At 44.3% G+C, this 27,313-nt stretch overlaps 1 protein-coding gene across 2 annotated transcripts; it reads left to right on the top strand.

The window, feature by feature from the left end:
• Positions 1-9,462: 9,462 nt before the first annotated feature.
• On the top strand, positions 9,463-26,276 carry fignl2 (fidgetin like 2). 2 transcript variants are annotated; one of them, XM_033629388.2, is made up of 3 exons: positions 9,463-9,618; positions 11,220-11,360; positions 21,590-26,276. In XM_033629388.2, exons 2-3 carry the CDS (start codon positions 11,336-11,338, stop codon positions 23,623-23,625), a joined length of 2,061 nt encoding a protein of 686 aa, XP_033485279.2. In that variant the 5' UTR covers positions 9,463-9,618; positions 11,220-11,335; the 3' UTR covers positions 23,626-26,276. The 2 variants fall into 2 exon arrangements, with proteins under 2 accessions (XP_033485279.2, XP_078026192.1); XM_078170066.1 differs by lacking the exons at positions 9,463-9,618; positions 11,220-11,360 and adding an exon at positions 14,819-18,728.
• The last annotated feature ends 1,037 nt before the right edge of the window (positions 26,277-27,313 follow it).

The following is a 27,313-nucleotide window of genomic DNA, read 5'->3' as shown; positions in this document are numbered from 1 at the left end:
GCATTATTTAAGGAAATCATCTTCATTAAGTAAGCATTTTTGTGAATTAATGTCAGTGACTTTAGCGTCAAGTTACAACTTGCCTCAGTAAGCAAGGTTCTGTTTTGCATCAGTTATCATTTTTGATCAACCTGCCCTCATTTGTAGGACACAAGAGGAGTGAGCCTCTGCTACATGTCATTAGACATATATGTGACTTTTAATTAGATTAAAACATGCCTCTGTAGATTCAAAGGGAAAATGACAGTTGTACATTACACAAGTGTGTGCAGACACAACGTTCAGTGACCGGAAAGGGACTGTGGGAACTCTGAGGTTAAATAACATTTAGTGTCTTATTGATAGTAACTAGTGTTAGGTCCTGCAGCTAGTGGATTAGCTCACTGTCTTTATTTGCAGCTTAAAGTTGGCAGGCTGAAGGGATGCACATGCACAGACACACACTCACACTCACACAGACAATCCCACAAGCAGCACTCACCATCTAATTGCTTTTCACTGCCCGTGATTTTAGCTCTTTTCATTGTAAATCAACATGAGAGGCATTAAGAGCTATAGTCCAAATGCCAGCAAACACTATAACTGATCCACAGAGCTGATGTGGGAATCTCCACATCTGGAGTTAATGTTCAACTCCGTAAGGATTGAGAAACAAACCTAAGACACTAAAACAACACAAAATACCCACACAGATTGTAATTTGAAACAGCTAAAGCCCATTTAAAATCTAAATTCAACTCACAGAGCTCCATATGTCCAAAAACCTGTTTCCATGCCCTCAGACTACATGCCTGCATGGCGTGGAAAGTTAAGGTTTCACAGTTCCCAGTGTCACATGTCCCTCTCCAGATTAGCAACATGCATGGACGTGACTAGAGACCCTCTGACACTACAGGCTCATACCAGTGTAACAGAAAAAGTCCATGTGTGTTGTGATGTATTGAGAGATGGATTGCTGTGTTCAAATGTGTTTAAAGTGTTTGTTCGGCTTCCTTTCTCTGAAGCTCTTCTCTGGTCAGAGGTCATGATCAGCAGCGTAAAAGTAAAGTGAAAACAGTTTCTCTGTAAATGCCACGAATATAAAATCAAGAAACTTTGGTTTGAATTAGACGCTTTGCAGATGCATAGCTGTAGCTTGAAAGAGAAAAATCACTAGAACCTCAACAAAAACCTGAAGCTTTTAGCAGCCAGCTAACACAGCCGCGTGTTTTTCAAACGCTCACCCACATCTGAAGTGTGAAGCTATTCATCGACCTGTGGAGTCTGAGTGTCTTATCACTTCAGAGCGGTAAATCTAATGTGTCTGTTAAGTTTTGTGAATGACCTCTGTGGTGTGTGTGTATGTGCTGCGTCAGTATCTGTGAGCGCTGTCAGTGTGTGGAGCCATGCCACAGGGTTTAACCCCTCTGGATTGATCTCCAGGTTGCTCTGGGCTGCCGCCTAATTCTCCAATTTTCAGCTGTTAGCGATAGAATTGGAATAATAAACAGCTGAACCTCCCACTAATAATCCTGCTGACCCCCCCGTCCGTCCATCGCTTTCTTACACACACACACACACACACACACACACACTTTGTCCTTTCCTCCACTGCTTGACCAGCCCTCTTCAGGGCAACTGGGGCCGGGGTAGAGTTTCTCACTCTGCCCTAATCTCAGCCAAAGCCCCGGCACTCGTTCTCTGCTCTAATGAAATGATATCGGCCAACCTTGGGAGCCTGGAACTGATTATCGCTACCAACACACACACACACACACACACACATTTTAACATCCTATTGTTTCTCATGACTCTTTCAGCTTTTAGATGATGTCACAGAAGGGTGAAAATTACAGGGAATTCCATGTAATGTGTGTTTTGAAAAACAAAATTTGCCTGTGATCTTTTTCTGCTTGCAGGCCTGCATGTTTGGATTTTGATGTTTAGTTCTCCAATAGTCGCTTTAATCTGGGCAGTTCACACAGTCCTTGCAACAGTTAGTCTCCTGCAGTGAAACCTTAAGTCTCATACCCGAGGTCTAGTCCGCTCAGTTCATAAAGCTGTTTACAGCCTCTTGATTCCCAAACCTACAATCTCAAGTGTCTGTTATGTCAATTACAGTATCTATAGACTTTAAATAAAAACAGGTGCATTTTTTATGTATGTATGTATCTTTGTTTCTGGAAATACACAAACATTTTTGAGGTTTTTGCTGGGGCTACCTCCTGAGAATCGAAGATTTAAATCATCAGTCAGAGACCCCTCAGTTGACTGAGATTCTTGAAGTCGGGCAGTTGTTTTCATTTATTTGTTTATTTATTTATTTATTTATTTATTTTTGTCAGTGAGTGTGCATTGTACTTCTGGGGATGTTTTGGTTCCCAGATTTAGCTGCAGAGTGAGCGCTCCTAGCTTACACATTGATCTCCTGTACAGGCAGCTGCAGACCCAGAGCCAGGATGAGTCTGAGTTAGACAGGAGTAGCTGTCCGGAGGAAGAGAAGCTTTGCCCAGTCATGCTCAGAAATAACGTTATCGTCTGCTGTCTGTTTAGAAGTTTTGAATTTACAGCTCACAGCTACTTAATATGATACAGTCACTAGCTTTTATTTGATAGGGCCTATCTAGTGTCACTAAAAAATGTAGCACATTTCTGATCTGTCATTAGCATAGTTGGCATGCATTAGCTTGGAGGGCTAACTTGGCTTGTTTACTATATTACTATATTACGTTGCTGTCACCTTAAACGTCCCACTGAACCCCGTTCAAACTCTCAAACTCTTTATGATAAAAAAGGAGAGGATAGACTGACATAATTCAGACTCTGGTACTTGGGCCCTAGTTTTTACAATTCTGTCACTCTGACAACACTCTTTGGGTAATAATTTTACTTTTTCTGTAGGCAGCTTTTGAACATGTTAAACAACACTGTGGATCAGACATCACGTCCGTAGTCAGAAATCTGACTGTTTAATCAGTACTTAACCTGTTATGAAAGTTGATGAATTATCTAACAACAGCTGATTGGCAAATTTAAACTTTGACAGGAAATAACATGTTTGTTGGCCCCAGCAGCTTGATATAGTAAGAATTAAACCAGGGCTTGACAGTAACAATAACCAGGTTGCCATTGGCAACCAATTTAAGAAACTGGCAACCAATTCTTGGCCTTTGGTTGCCATCAGTGGTAACCACTTTGTTACATAAAAAATATGGACATCAACCAGCAAAATGTGCACCCAAAATATACAATTTTTTGATATTTTTTGCATTAGTTACATTTAAATATTGCTGTTAGTCAGAACTGGAGCCAGGCAACACTGCGCCTGCATTGGCACGTTAACTCACATGGATGACGGTTAAAATCAGCAGAAAGGTCGGGATAACCTAAATTTGAAAGGGACAGAATGGATGAACAAGCAACTGGTGTCTAGCAGTATTCATTTTTGAGGGTCAACAGGCGCACTACTGGTCTTTTGTATACCAGGAATTGAGGGTGGGCACGTGAACAGATAACACTTTGTATTCAAAGTCTGTAAAGTATCAAATAAACCCCAAACCGCAAAGAATTTTGTTCAATTATTATGCTATTACTAAGCTTTTAAACATTCTTTTAGGTCACATTTTCAATATTAAGCTGATGTAAGTCTCCATAGTATCTTTATTACTCAAAATATAGGCTCGCTCAAAGTTGAAAAATATTTTGAGTTTTAGCAACCAAAAGCTAATTCCTGGATGCCAGCCTGGCAGCTGTTTGTAAAAGTTAGTGAGAGCCCCGGTTAAGCTTCTTGATTTTTAAAAATAAGAACATATTATTATGCAAGATGCTACGAACACAAAAAGCATCACTGGTTACATCATTTTTGTACATTCTTTTCAAGTGATTGGAGACATTTAATGTGACTGGTTCAAAATATAGTCACCTCACACGACCACACTGCATGCATTTCACAGTTTAAAGTAACTTTGCAGTGAAGGAGGTCTGTTCTACTGTACTTTCATGGTAAAATTACAACTTTGATTCCCTCCCTCTCTCTCTGTCAAGAAACTATGTCCATAAAGCCATTAAGCGTGATATTCTGCTTAGCTAATCACCCTGTGGGCTGTGCTGCATGCAGATTTTCGTTTAACCCAATTAAATATAAGCCTGATTCATCAGTTTGGCTCGATGAAACCAGCTGACCTGCTAACATAGTTCATCGTTGGGCGAACAACCTGCTGAATGGAGGTGTTGAGTTGACATGGCCCGGAGTATGAGGTCAAACACTAGCGTGTTGACCTGTACCCTCTGTCCATTCAGGAGTCATTTTAAGCCTGCCATGGCTCTTTTGTCTGCCTCTCATATCTCTCTATTAACCTCAAACCACCAGGCACCTACGCAGCCCTCCAGCCCTGACAGTAACCCATGTCACACATTGTCTACTGGACTAAATGTCCTCTGAATGTTTTGGGAGCCTGAGGTGTCAGAAGTGTGCAGAAATATCTTAATGCATGTCAAAGAAAGGGGCGGGATCTTCAAGACTGACACCTGTCAAAATCAGTCCTGTGACTGGGGCACTGGTCTGTGCATGCGTACCGTCTCTGTCTAATTCAGACTCTTTTCCAGTCTTATTTTTCTCAGTTTTTGGCTCGTCTCTTGTCCTGGGGCCCTGAAGTCTTTGTGCTCCAGTAGTGCTGGGCTCAGCAGGCTGCCTGTGTCCACACACTGCTGCCTCAGCACTAATAAGGCAATAGAGTGATAGAGAGAGCGCCAGAGTTGTCTGCTTTCAACATCCCTACTCAACCGTACTCTCACCTAACCCCCCACAGAGACACCATTAGCAAATCTATTGAGGATCCCATATTAGGGAAAACATTAAGGAGTCTAATTGTGGCTCTGAACTGGGACTTACTGGGTGTGTTAAGTTTTGTAACCACTGTAATGAGTTGCAGCGTATCCTCCAATGGGTTTATTGCCCTACATTCCAATTTGAGCCATGTCACTGACCGCTGGGGCATCTACTAAAATAGCTCAACCCACATGTCTTTGCATTTTTAGAGGCCATGTGTTTTAAAGGTAATTAAAGTTTATTACTACTTGGATTTTGTTTTTGTAGTCACTTCAATCTGTACCGACATTGTACTCACTGAAGTACCCAGGAAAACCCTGACATTGATACAAGAGAGTCTGACAAGCAAGAAACACAAGCTGTCAGATGATCACATAGCTTGAAAACAAGCCAAGATTGCACAGGAAACTGCGCATTGTGTGTCCCCTACATCAAGGCTGGTCAAAGTGGAACCAGGAAGATGGTTGGTAAACTCATGGACATTTATAACGGACAGTTTGGGTAATAATTCTACTGCTCACTTACATTTCATCTTCTATTCAAGTTTGAGGGTTTATTTACAACACTTTAAAACTGATCTTGTGTCCTGATTTCTTTTTTTAAATGTTGGTGCATTCCAAGATCTCACCAAGTAAAATAAGATGTAAGTTGTAATAAACCAAAATCATCCTTCAAAGGTCCAGTGTGTAGGATTTAGTGGCATCTAGCAGTAAGGTTGCAGGTTATAACCAACTGCAACTTCTCCCATGTGCCAAGCATGTAGGAGAGCTACAGTGGCCGACATGAAAACGTGAATGGCTCTATCTAGAGCCAGCGTTTGGTTTTTACGTACTGGGCTAAGGGTAAGGAAAATGCAGTGATTCTTGATTTCAGGTGATTATACACTAAAGAAAAAAATTCTTATTTTATTATATTCCACTTCTGCCAATATATTCCCCTCAATCCTACACACTGGACCAATAAGGATAAATGTGAGAAAGTAAAATCACAGTACTGGATGATTAATTTAACGTCAGCCGGTCTCCAGGCTGCTCTGTGAGCAAACACTTTCCGTAATGCTGTCACATGATGGGGTGCATGGGATGCTCTGGACACCAAACATATGATCACAATGTCCCTCTCTATTTTCGGCTGGTCCACTCACTCTATGTGCCCACTCGTATGGGAATATATGTGGTGGACTGTGCGGTGTGTGTGGTATTCTGTAGCTTGTGCAACACAGAAACATTGAAGCCTGACTGGAGTACCGGCTCCGTGTAACAGGAGGAGATGACTTGGCCATGTGGCCCTAAGTGTGGCGCTAAAAACAGCCTGACAGCTGTGTGAAGAGTGAATGAATGAAACGGGAACAGCACCTGACCATGAGATAGAAGGAGCTCAGAAACATTTCTGAGTGACAAGACTATCAGATCATAAACACAAAAAATATATTTAACACTATTTATTGTAGTGTTTACTAGAACTACTGCATGTCTTTCTTTTGGAGTTTGTTCTCTCTGAAAAGTTTAACTATGAAAATCAGAAACCTACTCAGCTAAAGAGAGAAGTGCTAGAGTCCGTCTTTTCTTAATTGTAATATTTATTGTTGGCATCATCAGTGTGACAATAATGTTGGTACTACTTAAAATTAATATATGGCATATAGTCACATAACAGTAACTGACTCCAATAATACAACTTCAACACTTTAGTGGGGCTCAGCTTGCTTGCTGTCTCACCAGGTGAACACGCGTGACTACCTTACCCCCCAGAAATTAGAAAGTCCAAGGTTGTCTTATTTCCGGGTTTTGTCCTCTTAACTGACTGAAGTTTTTTATGTGTTGTTTTTTCCCCCAACTGATAAGTTGGTAAGGAGATTGTCTACCCTCATTGACTGTGCACTTTTACATCCTTCTTGTTATGAATTTTAAGACAAGTGAATCCAGTGTGTAGTTTGTGGGAGAAGACCGACCTGGACTATGATATGTAGTCTGACAATCCTGGATCAGGGTTAATTGAGGACAGGGCTTCTGGAGTGCTAGTGACTGGAGACCTTTCACCAGAGGTTCAGCTAGCTGTTACGCATGTAATATCTCCAAACTGTAGGATAGCTGCTTGTCAAACCACATAGTCTTGTTTTCTCTTCCTTAACGTGTTAACATACAGAAGATCCAACATTTAGGTGTGATAGCTGTCGGGTTGTTCAAAGGCGCCTTTGAAGGAACTGAGCCAAGGTTTCAAAAAAGTTGTGTAACAAGTAACTTAACAGTTTTTCTGCTGTTAAGTAGCTATATTAGTAGTGAAAGAGCTTTTTCAGATAGGCCTTTTTAAACAGAGATAACTGCTGTAACGTAGGTTTTCCATTACACTGGCTTTGCCTTTTTTACACTGAACCAAACAGCACCAGCATAATGCTGTTCCAGTGTGTGATTATTAGATTGCATGCTGGTTGTTCTGGTAGCCAAAGAGGTGTGACGTGAAACACAACATCATCTGCGACATGTGTGACATACTTATGTCCTGTCCTGCTGGCTCCCCATTTTACACATACATCGATTCGTCTCTGTTACTACCTCTGCTGCGGGTTAACAATGGAACAACAAAGCCCCCCCATTCAGTGTTTGTAGGTTTTAAGTTGGGTTTATGTTCGTTGTAGTTGAGCTGGCGCCAGATTCGCACACCCAAAAAATTACATCATCACATGTTATGCGTCGAACGGGTAGGCTTTGATAGTTGTCATGGCGAAGGGATGATTGGCAAAGTAGACTGGCTTGTACAGACGTCTCTTCAACTCTTCATCGAGACATCACAGGGATGATCCGATTACTCTGGGGAAAGAAGAGACTTCTTGCCGCAGGGTGTGGAAAAACATGAGAGATTGCTGTAAAAGCTAAAAATGGAAAGAGGGACAACTCGGGGGGACAAAGCCAACACATTCTCACTCCAGCCTCATCACATTTAAGTTTTGGTCATGGACTTTCCACATCCACATACGACGTGCAAGTTCTGCCTGTTACATGCATCGTCTTCTTTCAAAAAACACTTCCGTTTTCACAGGAAATTTAACATGTGCATACAGTCTCTTTCAGAATAAACACCCTACGTCAGTACAACACCGCAAATTGCCGCTTTTTTCCTTCAGCAACAAACGCACATGGTTAGGTTTAGGAAAAAAGAACAGGTTTTGGCATTAGAATCTTGCAGGATGTGAACACCGCTCTTTTGGGTGAAAGTCAAAGTTTGTTGGACCCAGTCAACATCATTTCCGCCCTGCCCCCCTTGGATTTTCGCTGCCTTAACTTTCGTCTTTGTCTCGCTGTGTTTCCCCCTGATGCCGCCAAGCGCCGTTAAACTATAACAGCGACCGGCCATGTATCATGCTGACATTAAAGGATGTCTTTCTTCGTTGGTTTCTGATGCCACAAGTCACTGCCCAAGTGCTAGATTTCGATGACGTTGGAGGGAGACCAGGCTCCAGAGCGGTATACAATAATTTCAACTCAGAGGTAAGTAGCAGTAATAATTACAGTTCACAAATGCAATTTTCAGTTTTTTTTTTTTGCCGTTATATCATCTTAACTCCTGTTACTAGGCAGCCTACTTTTGTGGTAATGTTCTTCTGATAATGCTTGTGAAGTTAAGGCCCCCGGGGAGTGCACAGGGCTTTGACGCCAATTTTTGTACTGGTCAAACAGTGCAATTACCATCACATGATGCTGTGAGGCCCAGAAAGACTTTTTCCTGTTGATTAACTTGGTGAACGAGACAAGAAAAGAGATTTTTAGAGCATCACAGCACCCGCGAAATGACTTGTTTTACTATCAGAATTGGATCCATTTGGTCTAACAACATTAAGAAAGTCTAGAAGAGCTGCACGACTGAATCATTTTATCCCCATTAAAGTTAGCGGAGGGCTGACCCGGAAATAGGCTAACAGTGCTAATCATTGGGTGATTTCATACCAAGCTTTTTTTGGCTTCATGGCCACTATGTAACTTTCGTAGAAAGAAATGGGGGCCCACCTCCAACACATCCATATTCCTTTATACATTCATGGTTGACTTGTTGCTTATCCACAGAATATCCTGTTTTTGTGCCCCCTAGTGTTTCGGAGCATATTGCAATGAACAACGCATTAAGTCGCTGTGCATTCTTGAGCCTACAGAAGCCTGCGCCATGGTGTCTTAAGCGAGTATCAACAAAGCTTAACACACAGCAGCAAGTCAGAATAATAATGCAACATTCCCACCTTGAGCAGTATGTGTAAAAGGTGCTGCTGATATTTTTTAAGTAACTTGATTATCATCTGTCTAAGTTGGTCAGAGAAGAGTTTGTTCCTTGTTGTGTTTTCACTACAATCTCACCACTGTTCTTTCAGCTGCTTCTTAATCCTGTCAGGCCAAACCAAACTTACACTGGTCATTTCCCTCCAACCAAAAAATCCCTCTCTCCACTGTCCTCTGTGTCCAAGTTTTAGTATGATCACCCTCTCTCTCCTTCAGTACACGATTGGTCAGTCCCCCATCCTCTCTGCTGCCCTCCCCTCATTCTCTCTCTCTCTCTCTCTCTCTCTCCCTCCCTACTTAAATACTTTTAGCATAAAGAGAGAGAAGGAGGGGAGGGATAGGGGGATGGGAGATCCATGGGGGAGGGGAGCTGAGTGCTCACTCTGTTGTCACTGGCTGGAGAGAGAGAGAGGGAGGGAGGGAGAGAGAGTGGAGTTGTGTCCCATATGTGGAAAAAAAGCATAGCAGTGCACACACGAGTCTGGTCTGCTCCAGGGATTATCGTAGCGCTTTCAGATCTGATGGAGGACATGCAGGCATGAATAGGTAAGGCTGTCTGTCTTCTCTGCATCTCTGTGTTGATCTGCTGTCAGAGCCCGCTGTTTGACTTGGCTCCGCTGGCTGGCTTAAGTTGGAGGACAGGAGCTGAGCGTGTTGTGGCAGCTCTCCTCTTTGGCCACTGACCATGAGACATTTCCCTGAGCAAACCAAACCTCCAAACTCTGCCTTCTCCTCTCAGCCTTTCTCTGAACTGTGCTGGAACAGAGCTGTGTTTGTTTTAATTGGAAGCTGTGGTTTGCTGCCGTAGCCCAGTTAGTTATTCTGGGCTGAGTGTTAAAAGTTGACTGTCAGTTAGAGCAGAGGGGGTCGGAGTCTGAGGCGGCGTTGTACGTGAAGCCTGTTGGTGTCCAGGGACAGCCGTGTGGTCATTGCGTAATGTCCCATATATTTACCATTCCATGTGGTATATGAGTGAACGTAAACTGTTATTGACTCGTGATTTTAAACATACTAAGAAGGATAGAGTCTCTGTGACAACTGTAATCATGTGTAAAAGCAAATGTGATTATGTTGCATTGCTACTGTTAATTTGATACTTCTGAGTTTATGTGTTATGATTTTGGTTTTTCAATATATACAATAGCTCTACATTTTCATATAGATAGACTGTATATCAGCACTAACATTTACATGTTTATTTGCTGCTAAAAATGTTTTGAAACATTTTAGAAACTGGAAGACAATTTTGGTTATCTCTGTATTGTTTTTACACCATATTTTTTTGCACCAGTATGGATTAAAAATTGTGCTTGGTGTCCACAGAATTGAGAAATAATCCAAATAGCTGCTATGGAAAAAAAACTACACTTTCAGAGTTGCTCTAATCTCATGGGTTTGCTCAGAGAGGTGCCTCATATCAGAATAAAACAATGGAGGATTAAACTGTCTTTAATCTGTGCATGATTAAAATACGACGTTTATAACTCAAAGCAGGACACAGATAGACTACATTTCACTTTAACAGGTCATTGAAAATGGACATAATTGGTTGAATTTTTTTTTTTTGTTTTTTGAAAAGAGTTATTTGAATTTTCAGACAGATTAGGACAGTAAGTGGTGTTATTTTATTTAAATAACTTTAAAAAGTAAATTTTTGTCATTACAGGAAATATTTATTACTCTGTATTTTGCTTATGCAGCTCCAAAAGTGTTTGGTCTGATAAGAATGCAGTCTTTATTGCCCCAGTGCACAGAGCAATGGTATGCATGAGTCTTTTTGTGAGGCAGATTTAGAAAGCCCTCTTTAGAGGTTGAACGCAGCTTCACAATCAGCTTAATGCCTGCCTATAATGAATACCCTTGTGTGTGTCAATTTGGCAGACTGTGTGCATGCATGTGTGTGTGTGTGTGTGTGTGTGTGTGTGTGTGTGTGTGTGTGTGAACTCAGTGTTACACTGATAGGGTTCTCAGGTTGTCAGTAATTCTATCATACTCTGGGTGAATTCTGGTCATGTGTTTGTGTGTGTGTTTAGGTTTGTGTTGCCGTGTGAGCTTGTGTGAAAGGGTTGGTTGACATGTGAGTGTTTGTCCAGACATTGTGCAGCAGCCTATAACTGCCTCTCTCTCTCTTTCTCTCTCTCTCTCAGGGCTGTTCTGTTGTCAGTGCAAGCTCATGCTAGTGATGGACTACAGCCGGACGGACGCTAACCTTAGCTGGCGTTCACAAAACAGCATTCCTCCTTACTGAGACCAGCTCCACAGAATGCTGAGTCCTATTGTCCCCTATAGTGAGTACACTCTTGTTTCTCTTTGCATGTCACACTGAACAGCCCCACTCGACTTAGTTGGACTTTGCCTAAATCAATGAGCCCCTGCTGCAGAAATAAGCATTTGTGCACACTGTGTGCTGTAGTTTGCAAAGAGAAGGAAAAAATTCTCAGCCAACTGTGCAAATGTGCGAGCCTCAGAGCAGAAACCTGACTTTTTCCTTGACGCGCACTGTGGAAATGCTAAACCCTGGGCACCAGCCCTGTCTGAATGTTTCATCACCAGGCGGAAGACACAGAGGGGGGGAAGGAAGAGGGACAGAGGGAGGTTTGAGGGCTGATGGTTTAACCAGGAGAAACCCCTCCATTCTGCCAGTGTCATTTTACCAATACAGCTCAGGACTTACCACCACACACGCTGCCCCCCACCCCCCCCCCCCACCCCCCCCTTTCCCCTTCTCTCCCTTTTCTCCCTTCATTGCTGACCTAATAACTGACGTGTCCAGTTTTGGCCTCCCCCCTTTGCACCCTCCCACCAGGTTTCATTTGAGTCCAGTGCTCTGGCTCTCCAAAACAGCATTGTTTGCCGGCCAGCATGGGGCTGCCTCCGCGGCCTCGGCCTCAACAGCCCCTTTTTCCCAGCTCTTTAACTCACCTCAAAGGAGCATTATCGGCATGACAGTTGCAAGAAAAGAGGAAGAAATCAAACAGAATTTAAAGAGTATTACTTAATAATGGATAGTAAAAACCTCAGATCTGTTTCTCAGTATCCAAAAAATGTATTGCAGAGGATGTGTGAGGGAAGTGTGTGGGTGTGAGGAATCATACTGGGCAAAACAGCGTGATTAAAGCATCATGAGCCGATGTTTGACAGTAACCATGACACTTTGTTTGCTTTTTGTAAATTTCACTCTGTAAATAGCCAGTGTTATTATTTGACTGCTCATAAGAGGAGTGGAAATTCGAATTGTTGCCAGCCGAATAAGTAGTTGACCTTATGTGTTGTTATGAAATATGTCTCTCACAAGTGGCTCTTGATGATGTTGATTTAATGCCTGTTCTCCCAGAACATGTTATGTTTGTTTCCCATTAGAAGATATTTATAGTTGTAAATCCAATTAAGCTGATTTGCTCAAATAACACTGATGGACCATTAATTCGTAAGAACACGCATGCATGCATATGCTGCTTCCCATCAAGGCCTGTTCAAGTGGTCGTTCCATCAGCTCCCTGCACCCTGATAGTCCACACTAACTGAACTCTCCCTGCTGCTAAAGTTGACAGCACGTCCAAGAATGTCACAGACTGCTGGTGGAATAGTTAGCATGCCTTCAGAGCCGGCACACTGCTGGTCCTTCATGGGAATCTTCCAGTACACTACGTACTTGCCTTTGTGTGTGATTTGCTTTTATGATCTGGATGCACAATGCTGGTGTTCATCCGCTCTGTCGAGAAGCTTCATGGTTCTTCATTTACAGAGTAGCTCTGTTGTGCAAAGCTTCTGCAGCCCTGTGATCGTTTCAGAACAGCCTGCTAGTGTGCGTGTGTGTGTAGCTAGAGGGAACGTATGAGCGCACACGGCAATGTTAGGTAGTCACGTTGTTTACTCTCAGACCAGTGACACACAAACACGCCCCTGTGCTTGCTGGTGACCCTGCAGCTCACTGTCTTTTAGTTAAAGACTGTAGTCATGATTCTGCTGAGCAAAAATACGACCGTGAGGGACGTTGCATATGTGCAGGATATGTGAAGACTCTCACCCCCATGTTGGAATCCCATTTGTGGGAATGTGGAGCATTCCTGCTTCCCAGCGTTACTTCTAACTCCTGCTGTAGCCATTTCTGCCCCTATACATAGACGTATCCCAGTGTAAAAACACACACTGTTAGGACAGGTATGCCAACCAGCTCTTTTTGTTATCAGGAGCTCTGAATAATCCAGTGTCAGTGGTTTAGATCCTACATTCAGCCAGTGTGTGTGTGTGTACGTCTCAGTCTTCTCTGGCGTGTCCGGCCTTGGTCCTCGTCTCCGGCCAGTCCGGCGGACTTCAAGCTGGGGCGAACAACCACGGCCGGACCTGAGGAGAAACCTGAGAGAGATTCCAGGGGCCATGGATACTCCTGGAGGGATTTGGTGCAAAGAATCTGTAATCTGCACTTCAAACACACTCTTAAATCAGTCCCAGGCCGCCAACACAGGAGTGCCCTAACTCTTGTTTCTGGGGCCCCCACTGGTGTAGCGATACTTTTTCTTTTAAAACAGCACACACTCTCTCTCTCTCACACACACACAGCAACTACACACAGGAGTCCAGATCTGGCAGTTTTTATAGCTCTCCTCTGACTGACCCCTCTCCCTCTCCTTTCTCTCCCTGGCTCTGTTTTTATGTTTTGTGCAAGTGTCTTTGTGAATGACTCGGCTAAGTCATGGAGTAGTTTGTATAGAAAAAAAGAAGGAGTAGATCTCATCCTGGCCCCTGAAGTAGCAGGTTGGAAGGCTCCACCAATGTCCATCCCTATTGTAGGCAGAGTGGTATGAGTGCTGCAGTGGAGGGGCCTGTGAGGCCCTTCAGTAAACACACAGCCTGCTAAAGTGTGTGTGAATAAGAGACGGGATCATTAGTGTGGAGTGTGAATGGGCTCTAATTAGCCCCCAATGTGTGTGGTTGTGTGTGTGTGTCTGTGTGGATGTTTGCATGTGTTTGTGTCCACAAGAAAAGAAGGTTAGGGAACCAGGGTCCTGTGAGTCCACTGGCCCTGTGCTCTGTCTCTCTGAGGGTTCATCAGCTCATTAAGGAGACCTCCGCTCCCGTTAAGGGCCCAATTAAGAAGCAAAGGTGGTGAGGCTCATTTGGATGGCAACACTTCACTGGATTCCTGAGGCAGCAGAATTCAGAGCTCGACAATGAGACACAACTTCTTTCACACCAGCGCAGCTAATTAGTAAATAGGCACGCTTGAGAAATAACATGCTTTAATCGTTATGCCATTAGGTGTTTGTAGTGCAGTGATCATAAAATGCACTGCCACTGAGGGAAGTGTGGCTGTTGATATATTGAGCTTTCTCTAATTTGTGTGTGTACTAACAGAAAACAACAAATCCCAGAGCTGTCCATGTGCTGCGAGTACAAGCTGGGAGCGCAGAGGGGCCGGGGGATTTGGACAGAAAGGAGGGAATTCAGAATGCTCACTGGGAATGGGGGGAATAAGGGAGGTGGAGAAGCAGGGAATCTGGGAAAGGAGGAGATTGCAGGGAAAAGATAGAGCTGAGGAGGGGGAGATAGAGCAGAGATTGGGCGAGTGAGACAGATGGAGGGGGTGATTGGTCATCACAGAGCCTTAGGACAGCTGTTCTTTGATATATTAGTGGACACAATGCCCTAAAGCCAGCCTGCAGTCACAGAAAATAGGGACCCTGTTTTTCTTGAGAGGGAGGGGGGGATAGTGGGTCTGCCATTTGTGGACATGCGTTAGTAGACACGGGGGATGGGGGAGTTGTTTCTAAAATTACGAGCATGAAGTGACGCATCCAGCAATTATTCTGGAGGCTTTCTAGTTTTGGAGAGTGCTGAGAAAAAGGCTGTAAAATGAACATGCTCTGAGATGGGAGTTTGCTTTTTGCTGCACTATCATTAGCGATTCTAAACATGTTTGTCAATTAATCAATGTTTAACAAATGCCATCAAGTAGTTTGGCTGCTGCTCCTCTCCATCCACTCTGCAAAACAACAACTTTTAATGACACTCTGAATATACGCTCACCGCTAATGAATTGGAGATTTACCACATAGAAGCTTATTTTGTTCTTTGTCCTTACTATATTTATCACAGACAAGGGTGCAATGATTTCATTATTCTCTTCAAAAACTCAGTGCGATGATGTCCTTCTCTTCTAATAAAACCACATTAGCTGCACACGCTGACAAAAACTATTCTGACAGCTGGCCTGAAACATTCCCAAAGGGGGATAAAACAAAAAATAGAGTAAGTCAAAGTGTCATTCTGATACATGGAGTACAGATAGCTCTTCCCACAGAGAGAGGAAGGTACAGAGGTAAGGAGAGAGAGAGAGAGAGACACGCATAGAGGACATCCCTCAATGCCACTGCAGGAGATGGGCTCCTTCCTCCTGGGATTGGACTGGTGAGGCGTGCTTGAAAAGAGCTGCGTCTGCTCGTGTGCTGGGCAGCAGGTGTGAAAACTCCCCACCAGAGCTCCCGCACTCTTCTGTTATTACATCTTTTTAGGGCCATGAAAGAGGGAGCAGATGAGCCAGAGGGAGCGAGAGGCAGAGTGGGAGTGCGGGATTGTGTTTCTTTTGATTGATAGCAGCCCTGTGACTAACACATAGATTTATAATAATTCTCCTTAGCAACGGCCAATTATGCACGTCTGATAAATTATGATCACTGTTGTCCGGTGTGAGCATTATCCTTGTCCTAAGGCGCTTTGGGAAGAGGCTTTAGGACTGACCTCGAACTTCCTTTAGCAGCTTTTTGACAATACTTCACATGATTATTCAGCATGTGAGGGGTAATTCTGCATGTTTTGTAACTAAAACATGCAGAATTCACAATATATCCGATATAATTTTTCAGTTTGCTGCTGGAAACAGCAGCAGCTGATAAAATGTGTGTTTCATACCAAAGTGAGAGAACATCCAGAGACAATTTTCCACTGTCTCCACCTGCCACGCTGTGAAATGTGGCCGGCCTCTCAGATTGGTGTTTTTATGACGGACCAGGTAGTATGCAGCGGCAGGACGGCAGCAGGCCTAGTGAGAATGCCCTGCTTGATATTAGTGTCATAAATCACAGTGAACTTGAGAACAGCGGACTTAAGGGGTTTCAAGAGTGAGCGACAAATCAAGATAACAAACAGCGATAAATAACAGATTCTGAGTGCTGCTCCCTCTGCACGACAAACTCTTGTTTAAAGCTGCTTATTGGATTTAAATGCACAGAAGTGTTTAAAGATTCCAGAAGAAAGACATACTTTCCTCTACATATTTATGTCCAGCAAGCAGGAGTTTCATCCAATAACTCATTGATCAGCTCGCGCTTGCTGAATACAGAACGACTGATGCAGTCATCAGAGCATCAAGTTTGTGATTTATCAGCACAAATATATTGTCTGTCACACTCTGCCCTTCTCTCCACTTTCTGCCTGTCATTCCCCTTTTGGTACGGCTGCGTGCTTTGTATTGTAACTGCGTTCATTTAAAGCTTTTCTTTTTAAAGTGTTTGTGAGATGTTATCTAAATTGAATCCCTGACACGCTGACACAACAGCCGGAGCAGCATTCTCAAAACAATTTGACACTGCCCTCTCTGCAACTTTCTGTTTAGAAGTATTGAAAGTATTTTGTTTTCAGCATGAAGTGAGTTCCCACCCTTGAATATTTTTCAGCGTCTTTTACACCTTGTTGAACAGACAGAATGACCCTGTTATTGTGGAGGGCTTTGGAAACGGTGGACTCGTTTGGATCAGAAAGAAACAAATTTGGCTGCAGACTTTCTCCGCAGAAAATATAAATTTTATAACAGCTTTTGAATTCTGCAGTAAATTCTTGCCTTTTTCTTGGTGTAGTTTATTCTGAAATTACAAAGTTGACCACCAGTGCAGTCATCTGCAGGTCCTAATCATGATAGCTCTTGTTATTAATGTTCTTTAAGATATTAGGAACAGAGCATGATGGGATTATAGATCTATGTACAAGCACATTGCTCTCCTTATAAGTGCCTGTGTGTGGAGGTGTACGGTGAAGCGTAGATGTAGTTTTTTCTCGGTGGGTGGGGGTAGAGCTCAGCCCTGAATAGAGCCCTGATTGGATTGATCCACGGCGCTCTTGTTTACAAGCGGCCTCTTCACAATCGGCACAGTTTAATAGCACACTGTCCCAGAAGGGTTGTTGCATCCGTGTCCGTTTTGTTCCTCGGGGCAGAGAAAACAAAAGTGCCGGGAAGGGAGAAGGGGAAAGCAACCACAGGGGAGCTGTGAAAAGGCACTGGAGCCCTCCGTCTCCGGGCTTCCTGCCAGGATAACGTTTCACCTCACCCACTTATACTTCTTTATAGGAAACCACAACACAGTCTAGAGTACTACCAGCCTTTATAGGCCAAAAACTACCGAGGCTTCACCCCGTCAACATGAGATCCAGTGACTTTGTAGATGACAGATTGGAGCGTTTGAGGGCAGAAATTGCAAATGAACCTAACACACTCCCCCTGAGCCATAAGTGGTCTAATTTTAATTTTAGGGCCTCCTCAAAGGAAAGCTGGTTTCTGCTGAAGAGAGCCGTGCCACTGTCTTCATCACGCACTCCTACAATAGGATGCAGCTCACACAGGTCCCTCAATAAATCCCAGGCTGACACAAAAGCTGTCAGTGGACTGCTGCTGAATAGATTAATAAGATTTCCATAATTAGACAGGCCCCTGACAATAGGATCCTTCAGGCTTTGTCTCAGGGCCAACTGGATTGTCCGAGCTGCGCACGTCTGCTGGACGGACGTCCACCACAATGGCTGCACAGACAGTAAGGCGGTCAGCAGAAGAACATCTGTCTCTCCTGGGGCCAAGAACACACACCCACACGCAGTGGGAAGTTTCATGTGCATACACACAAGGTTTTTATCAACCTCCTCGCAACCAAGTAAGGCCGGCGGTGGTCAATAGAGAAGCAGTTTCCATACATATTTGTGTAACTCGGTCATTGCAACAGATATGTGTTCACCATAAATTCAACAGCACAACTGATAAATGATAAAATATATTAAATACTTTTCCAGCCTGTTTGTGACCAGATCACAGAGACAGTTTTCTTATACTGACAACAACAACAAAAGCAAACAAAAGTAATTGAATGTCAGGATTCCCATTTTCAAACATACTGACATCCTTTTCCATTCTTTGTTAATGTGTGGGGTGTTTTTTAAATCCATAATCCTCCTTTAATTTGCGCAAGAGAGTTGTTGGGGGTGTGGCAGGAGAGAGAAATGTCACAGCATTGGAGCTCAAAATATTTAAGTAAAAGCTGCAACATTACAATTTGTCATTTGCAAATTGTGCATGTTTTCCTTTGTTGTATGGGATAATTTAAAATGAGGCATCGCACTGAAAGATAGATTGAAGTTAATCTAATGATTGCACTGCCACACACAGTATGTCCACATTGTCCTGATTTCCCACTTCTAATCTTAGCTTTCTTCCTCCAGTGAATTAATCTACATGATTGCTCTGATTTAAGCAGAAGTGTAGATTAGAGCTTGCTCAGTTTATTGTGGAGCGCTGCTGCTCTGAAAAACCACAATCTAGCAGAAGGCAAGATCTAATTACATGGAAAGGGCTAAACTGCTCTGCAACCCTGCTGTGTTCATCAGGGAAGTGAATGGCGGCCTATCACTCATCTAACTCACAGTGTACATGCAGAAAGAATCGTTGAGTTTAATGCACTTTCTTCAAGAGACTCATAGAAAGTAATTACTCTCAGATTTGACAGTGAATTGGTTCCTCAGGTATGGGCAGCTGGTCATTACGTTGGTCAAGGGGGTAGTGCGAGGAGTCCATTCTCTGTTGGTGCTACTCTGATGATGGAGTGGACAGCAGTTAGCCCGCCTCACTGAGTCCTCTAATGTCCGCTCCAGTACGCTTAGAGAGGACGAAGCGCCTGCTGTCCACTCCTTCCCCTCCCTCTTCCATCCCTCCCTCCCTGCTGCAGGTTTTATGAGCTCCCCTGGGCTCTCATCCATCTCTGTCACACACAGGCCCCATTATTGGGGCTGCTCACAAACTGGTTGGGCTGCAGATGGGAAGGGCCTGCAGGACATATATGGTTTCTGCAGCCTGGACAAAGACCTGCAAGTCAGACCACAAAAATATGTGGTCATCTGGGTGTGGACAAGGCAATGTCTTCAGCATGTTTGTAAAAAAAAAAAACGTGAACCGAGTGTGAGAATGTTCCTTTACATCTCGCTGTGGTGGGTGTGTGGGTTGACTGAGGCTTAGGGAAGTACTTGAACTGGTTTGGCCATTGGGAACTTAAGGCAGTGGATTTGAATATGAAGGACATGATAATCCAACGGCCATCTGGTCTGCTGGTCTCATCTGACTGAATAAATAACAGGCATAATCTGAAAACACACATGGGAAGGTTTGGAAAGCGGGTAAAGAAAGAGGGCAAAGTTAAGGAGTGAGTGAGAGCAGCAGCAGCAGCAGAATTGCAGGCTGTGAATATTGAGATTTGATTTAAATGGCAATAAGGAGCCCGACTCCACACACACACAGACAGCCATGAATAATGAATTGTCAGGCGTCCACTGAAGGAAAGGCAGAGAGGCCAGTAATGATGGCTTTTGCCATATTCCTTTTTACTTCCCTGTTTCTGGCTGGAGTAGTCCTCACCTCAGGGTGAATCGTGACAGTTCAATAATGCAAAGCTATGTGTGGAATGTCAAGGTAATGCCTCAGCAAAAGGTAGCGCTAGTCTCATGAAAATAGATGATTCTATATAACTATCCTGTGAAATAACACACATCTACTTACTCTTTAGATTTAGAAAATCCACAGTCGAGCCTACAGTCACAGACAGGATAAACACAACACTGATAATTAACAGATGCCTTGTGCATTTGTTTAAAGGAGTTCTGAGTACATGCATGTCCCACTTATTTTAGATGCAAAGTCAAGTGTTTTACTGGAAAATAAAACCTTTGCACGAGGGGACATGAGGAGGAAACAATTCATGGAACAAAACCTCCTTTTCAACTGCCCTCTCTGCTGTTAGCTCGGCGATGTGCTCAGTGCGTAGCAGCCATGATCAATCAGAGCTCGGCCAGTGCTGAAGTCAGCCAGAGGAACAGACATTCCACTTTCCCAATGTTCCATGGGAGACTGTGCTGATGAATAGCACACTATGCTGCATTTCGAAACCCACCCCCCCTCTCTCTTTCTGTCTTTTTCTTTTTCTCACTCTCTCCTCCACACCACTGTCCACACACAAAAAACACACACTCCTTCCCTTATCCCTTCCCCTCTCCCTCCCTCCCTCCCTCCCTCCCTCCCTCCCTCCGTCCAGCCGGCCACTGGACCTTTGGAGCTCTGGTGTACGGTGGGTGGGTGGATTGGTGGGTGGTAGGTGGGGGTGCAGGGCGGAGAGAGCAGGCATTCAGAGCAACATGCACAGGGAGATAACAATAGCTCCTCTGGGAGACCTGCAGATGTTAGCAGCACAGGGAATAGTGGTGGGATCTTATCGCTGCTCCAACACAAGCTGGGAAACTACAAAGCAACACATCCAACTCACCGATCTGCTTTCACACACTTTCTTCCAGCAGCTTTCTCTTTCTCCCCCCATCTCCTCTTTACCTCCTTATCCCTCTGTGGGAAATGTGAGCTCCTCCTGCTAACATGCATGATGGCAACACTGAAAAAGATTCCTCTCCTAACAGAAGAAAGACCATTTCTTCTTACTGGCTGCTCAGAGAGGAGGGGCTCAGAGCATGTGTCAGTGTGAACAGGAAAATTGGGAAAACAGTCATGGAAGAGTGTCTGAAGTGTACCAATTTGACTTTAAGAAATATTTCACTTATCAGTCAAAGCAAATGCAGGGAAACTTTTCTCTTCTTTCCAGTCACAGGGGAGTTTTAAAGATGCTATTTGGACCCAAATGATTCATATCATGACCACAAAGCTGTAAAGATCAGTTTTCTGCCACAGGGTATTTTCAGTTATTTCCATATTTGTGTACTCACATTAAATTGTTTGTACTTGCAAAAAAGAAGACTGGGATCTGAAAAGAACACCCAAATGAAAATGAGGTCAGTCTGCCTTTTTATGCTGCACACATTGTCGGGATTAGCTATGATACACAAGGTTAACATTACATAGCTTTCACTACTTGCTGATTTTGTTTATTTTGTTGAAATATTTCCAAACTTCACTCTTATGCCTTTCACCATTCTGCCTGTAACGTTAGATAGAGTGACCGCCCAGATCCATCATTTTTGCTTTATGGATTTGTGCAGATATTCTTATATAGTGGTTTATTCACTACATCCCATCCAAAAAAAGTCATACAGGGTTGATTTACATGTATGTTTATATATTAATAAAGCCAAAACAATGTGATCACTCTACAACTTGAATGAATGCTGATACTGATACCCATCTCTAATTCCCACACCTTCAGTATCATATACTCTGCAGTATTTATAAAGGTGGTGACCTGGTTTCCCTCTTTGTTCCATCTTTCAGGCCTGTTAAAGATGCACTGGAACCCAGAGCATGCCCAGCCTCTCAGCCAGTGGCCTGAGCAGCACCTGGACGTCTCCTCCACCACCTCCTCTCCGGCCCACAAGTCGGAATTCTACTCTGGCCGCGGTCGCAGTGGCTACAACTACGCCTGGGCCAATGACGATATCTCTGCTCTCACAGCCTCCAACCTATTGAAGCGTTATGCTGAGAAATACTCTGGTGTGCTGGACTCACCATATGATCGGCCGCCTACTGTGGGCACCTACCCAGAGCCAGGGGCCTTTGGGGCCCTCACCGTCCCCAAGACTGAGCTGGAGCCCTGGCCACTGACACACAGCACTGATGCCTCCTATTCCCTGGTGCCCCCTGGAGGCCATGATGGTTCCAAGGCTGTAGCCACATCTGCAGGCCCTCCAGGGGTTAGTAGTGTTTCAGTGGTGAACAGTAACCTCTCAGACTCGGGCTACAGCGGCAGCAGCTCCTGCAGCGGCTCCAGCGAGTACCCCTCTAGTTACAATGGCACCTATCTTTCCTCAGGGTACTGTCCCCAACCCAGTGCAGCACTTCCCCCTGCCTCCCTCCACACCCTCCAATCCACCCCCACCCTAGTGCCCAGCTACAGCCCTACCACACCTGTCTATAACTACCCTCCTAGCACGTATCCTCCCCAGACCAGCCTTGCCCCCACCTACAGCCACCCCTCTGCAACTTACCTGCCCTCAGGTCTACCAGCCCCTACTCCCATTCCCTCAAGGCCCACAGTGGTAGGAGGCAGCTATAGTTACCAGAGCACCAACCTTGGGACATCTGAGTCTGGAGGGACATTAAAAAGAAAAGCATTTGAGATGAGTGTAGAAGAGGATGAGAGTGGGGACGGTTCTCGGTACAGGAAATACAGCTATGACCCGTTGAAGACCGGGGGACACTCACCTTACAGTGTGAGTGACAAAACAGAGTGCAGAGGAAATGGCTTCAGTAGTTCAGGCAGCACAGACCCTCAAACCTTCAAGCCCAGTAAGCCCTCCTCTCAGCCCCTGGTGTCTCCCCAGTATGGAGCAGCAGGGGAGTACAGCCCTCCAGCGGGCATGACGGGGGAGAATGGAGTCACAGAGCAGGGCTTCATCCAACAGCAGCCACACCGTTCCCAGGCCCACAAACGCCCTCCATTGTGTGCTCCAACTGTTGAGACTATGAAGAGCCCAGACCCCCGACTGTTGGACCTTGTGAATGGGGAGTTACTGGACTGCAGCCCGGCACTGGGCTGGGGTGAGTTGGCCGGGCTCACCCATGTCAAGGCTGCCCTGGAGGAGGACCTGTTGTGGCCCGTGTTGAGGCCCAGCGCAGTGATGCGGCCACCACGAACTGTCCTGTTGTTCGGCCCCCGGGGAGGGGGAAAGACAACGTTGACTCGGTCTTTGGCTTCACAGTTGGGGGCTTCATTCTACCGGTTAAGTGGAGCCATGCTGGCCTCTAAAGGGAAGGCTGAGGCAGAGCACATTCTGGGGTCTCTTTTGCAGGTGGCAGAAGCACGGCAGCCCTCAGTGGTGTTGCTCAGCCAGGTGGAGGCCATGGAAGACGAGGGGCTGAGGCAGACACTGCTGAGCACCCTGGAGAAAGCCCAGGTGGGGACCACAGGTCTGGTGATTCTTGTATGTGCCACTGGAAGGCCAGATCTGCTGCAAGATGCAGTTCATCGAAGCTTTGCCAAGAGATATCACGTTGGCCTGCCAGATGTGGGGATGCGCAGGCAGGTGCTGCTGCAGGCGCTGTCGCCCCAGGGCTGCAGTCTGAGCGAGAGGGAGCTGAGCGCCGTGCTGCAGCGCACAGAGGGCTTCACAGTGTGGGAGCTGCTGCAGCTCAGCCAGCAGGCACTCTCCTCAGCATCCTCCCCCACTGGGGCCATGCATGGCCACCCCACATCCTCCAAACCCCCAGCCTTTACAGACTTTGAGAATGCCTTCTGCAAGGTGCGCCCACACACCACCACAAAAGAACTGGACACTTGTATAGAGTGGAGCAAGATGTATAACCACTGAGAAAGCAGCCAGTCGGCGAACTCGGACTGCGTCACGACCCTGTCTTTGCTTTGACATGGAACGCCTTGGGAATGTTTTGTTGTTTTGTAATTACAGATTATGCAGCCAAAAGAGCCAGAGAAGCTCAACGATGCGGGAGAGCTGACAAAGTTGTTTTCCTGGCAGAAGCATGCCATGGTGTGCTGTTTTTGTTTTCGTATGAATATCCGCAATATTTTATTTTTCCCAAAGAAAAGAAAGATGAATAGGCCTTGTTGAGTGGGGTAGTGTATTAGTCTTTTGGCCAATGGGAAAATCAGATTATATACTATTTGGATACTCTCAGAGATCCTGATTAGCCTTGGTCCGGGACAAAATCAATTATTTGTTGCTAGGTGACGTGGTCCAAGATTATGGATAATCAGGGTTTGGAAAATCCCCCCTTTTACTGCTACTCTCAGGATCCTATTTATTGCCAGTCCACGACCGTGTTGTCCTAATGTTGATTTAGTCATTGGATTGTTGCTAATTATTCAGTACGAAGGGCTCGGGATCATTTCAGCAAAAAACAGTTTTTGACCAAAAAGACGTCAAACCAAATCAGCAGTGTTGCTATATTTCTCAAAACAGACTGGTCCTGAAAATCACCATAAATTAACCCCTCTTGACAGCTTCTCACCAAATCAAAACAGTTAGTCCTTAATATTCTGACAAATAAAATCAAATCAGATGACTTGTATTAAATCCGAACATGCTGCTGTCTTTCCCAGGAGTTAAGTTGTTTCAGTAAAACCTTGCACTTACACTCAAAATGTCTGGTTGTAGATATATTTCACAAGTATCTACATTTAACTCACCAACAGTTATACATTTAAAATGGTACAATTCACAGACAACTTACTTTTCACTGTTAGGTTGTTGTCCTTGACTTCCGCATACATTTGTTCTCGATCTCACATTCCTCATTGTCTGCAGTTTTCCTGAGAATCTCACTCACAGAACAAAACGTACCCACTCGCGCGCGCGCACACACACACAGCTTCTCCTACAGCGTGTCTGTTTGCGCTTTCACTTTCTCCTTTTGTTTTCTTAGTATGTAGTCTTGTTTGAAATGCTCAGGAAGAATTTCTTTACCTCAGAAATATGAAATACGAAAAAGAATGTATGTAATCTTAGGGTCTTAGAAGAGGAGTGGCGCGGAGTGAGAGAACGGAGCGAGGAGAAACCTGACAGTCTTGTAACACCCGCTACAGCTGGGCTTTTACCTCGGGAGAGAAACTTGAATATGCTACAAAGAGTAACATTGAATGTAATTCAGGTATTTCAAAGGATATTTGATGCCATAAATCCATGTATTATTATATATGAATATATAAATACGTTTTCTTTTCTGTTCTTTACCCTTTATTTTTATTGTAGTTTATGGTGAAGTGATGATTGTCTTCAAGAAATGCTATGTAGAATACAGAAAATATTCCTTTTTTTGTTGGACAAACTGCAAATCCCCGTCTTATTTCGTGTTTACCTGTATATGCATGTCTTCTGTTTATAGTTTCACAGCAAAATATTATTTGAAAATGTAAATACAACGCACACAATCATACAGTGAACATCTGAGCACAAAATACCTTCCAAAAAACACAACAAATACAAACACAGATGCAAAAAAAAAATGAAATAAAGCTTAAAGATGAAGTCGTGTTATGTAGCTTTCAGCAAATCCCAAAGTTGATGTGTACATATTGTGGATAAACCCAACATGTAGACAATCCAGACAGATCTCTCTTTTTCCACCAGTCCGTCAGTTGTGTTTTAACAAGCTGGAAAAACCCGGTCAGTGGACTGCAGGTACAGAGGTCGTACGTATTAGACTGTTGCCATGGTCCTGAGGAGGTATACACAGAATGATGTAATATTTCCCACTGCCCTTTCCTTCTTCTGTCTCCCCCCTCCCTCCCTCATCATTATTTTTCTCTTTTTCTCTCTCCCCAGTGCAATCTCATTAGATTGGATTGCCCCCTAGCCACGAGCCCCAGTGGCCATGTGGCGTTGTATCCTCTCCCCACCCCACCCGGCCCTTCCCCCTCCTCTCCCCTTATACCGATTCCTCATGGAGTGGAAGTGGTCTGATTGATGTCCAGCAACCCTATATCACAGTGCAGCCGTCCCTCTCCAGCTGGTGGCTTCAGTCATGCCATACAGCCAGATCAATCAGAGTGACCCCTGCTGTGCACACTGATCACTGTCTCTGAAACTGAAAACACATACAACACAGCCCCTGCCTCAAGGTCCAAATACTGCTCGCAATTATTCACGTGTAATCACAGAAATTAAATAATAACGATGACTCAAAGGTACAAGTAGCCGCAGCATTTTGATTTGTTGTTGCTCCCACTTTCTCCCCGACAGTTTGTCCAACAAAACAAGTTTTTATTTTTTACGTTTTGATCTGTTATGGCGGTAACTTTGTTCTTGGTTATTGTACATTTTCTGTAACCATTTCTACCTCATTTTTGCGGCATATTGTACATGAAAGTATTTATTTCATGTCTTTTTTGATGTCTGTTTTAAAAATGATAATAATGTTCTTGAACTGTAATGGTCTACCTCAGAAAAGACTGTATTTTAAGAGAAGAGTATCACACAATATTAAACAGAATTTGTCAATATTGCACTGCGGTTCTTTCTTTTTTTCTTCTTCTCTGATTTCAGTGGTCGAGGGGCTGCAATTGACCAGAGTGCACAAATGACATGATGGTGGTGCTTACCTTTTGTCTCTGTATGTGGAGCCTGGCTTGACCCCAATGTTAAGGTCAACACAGTTACTTAAACTGATTGCTAAATCGAAGGCGACATCACAAGGTTTTGGATTTGACTTCGCACAGAAGCCTGTAAACTCAGCAGGTAACGTCAGGGTGAAAAAATAAAACAGTGGGTTCATGTGAAAGTGTGCTGTTAGATTTGAAGCAAGCATTTCTGCAGTTGTAGCTTGTGTGTCCTGCGTATCTGTGGGGTGAAAGATTACATAGTGAGCCGTGTGTGTGTGTATGTGTGTGCATTAAAGATAAAAACAGACAATACTGTGCGTGTCTTGTGTGTCTATGTGCACATACATTTGCCGGTGCCGGCCTGCACGTGTGCGTGTGTTTTTATGTGTGTTGCCGTGTCCAGAACAGCAACAGAAGCAGTGCTAGCACACCCCTGAGGCTTCAGGCCCAGCACCAGAGCACAGAGGTCCTTCATCCCTGTCACTGTCTGTAAACAACTGCCCGTCCCAGCGGCCCACCCTGTGCTATTTCTGGCCTTTCCTGACATCTTTCAAAGCCTCAAAACTAACCGAGAGAAGAAGTAAATCCGAGAAACTCTGGAGGAAGAAGTGAAAGTTTAGGCGAGGCCTGAAACAGGATCTCCAGTTATGGATTGTGGTGTCAAAAGCGGAGTTCAAAACATCTGCGACTGAATCCCAGCAGAACAGTAACGCTGGTGGTGTTGATGACAGAGTAATTAATTGTCTAATAATGATGCATAGCTCTGTTATAAGCACAACCTTGTGCTGCAGCTGCCCTTCATCCTCTGATGAAGGATAATCATTTCTGCAGCTGTTTAAAAATTATTTCCTATCTTTCCCTGTCACAAACTCAATGACATAATCTACAGAACAACATAACCTTGCAAAGGTAGAATAGACCATGTGGAAATGTGACATTGG

This window comes from Epinephelus lanceolatus, chromosome 8, assembly GCF_041903045.1.
Source record: "Epinephelus lanceolatus isolate andai-2023 chromosome 8, ASM4190304v1, whole genome shotgun sequence".
NCBI classification, from domain to species: Eukaryota; Metazoa; Chordata; class Actinopteri; order Perciformes; family Serranidae; genus Epinephelus; species Epinephelus lanceolatus.
Note: the sequence above shows the minus strand (reverse complement) of the source record. Positions and strands in the feature narration are given on the sequence as shown.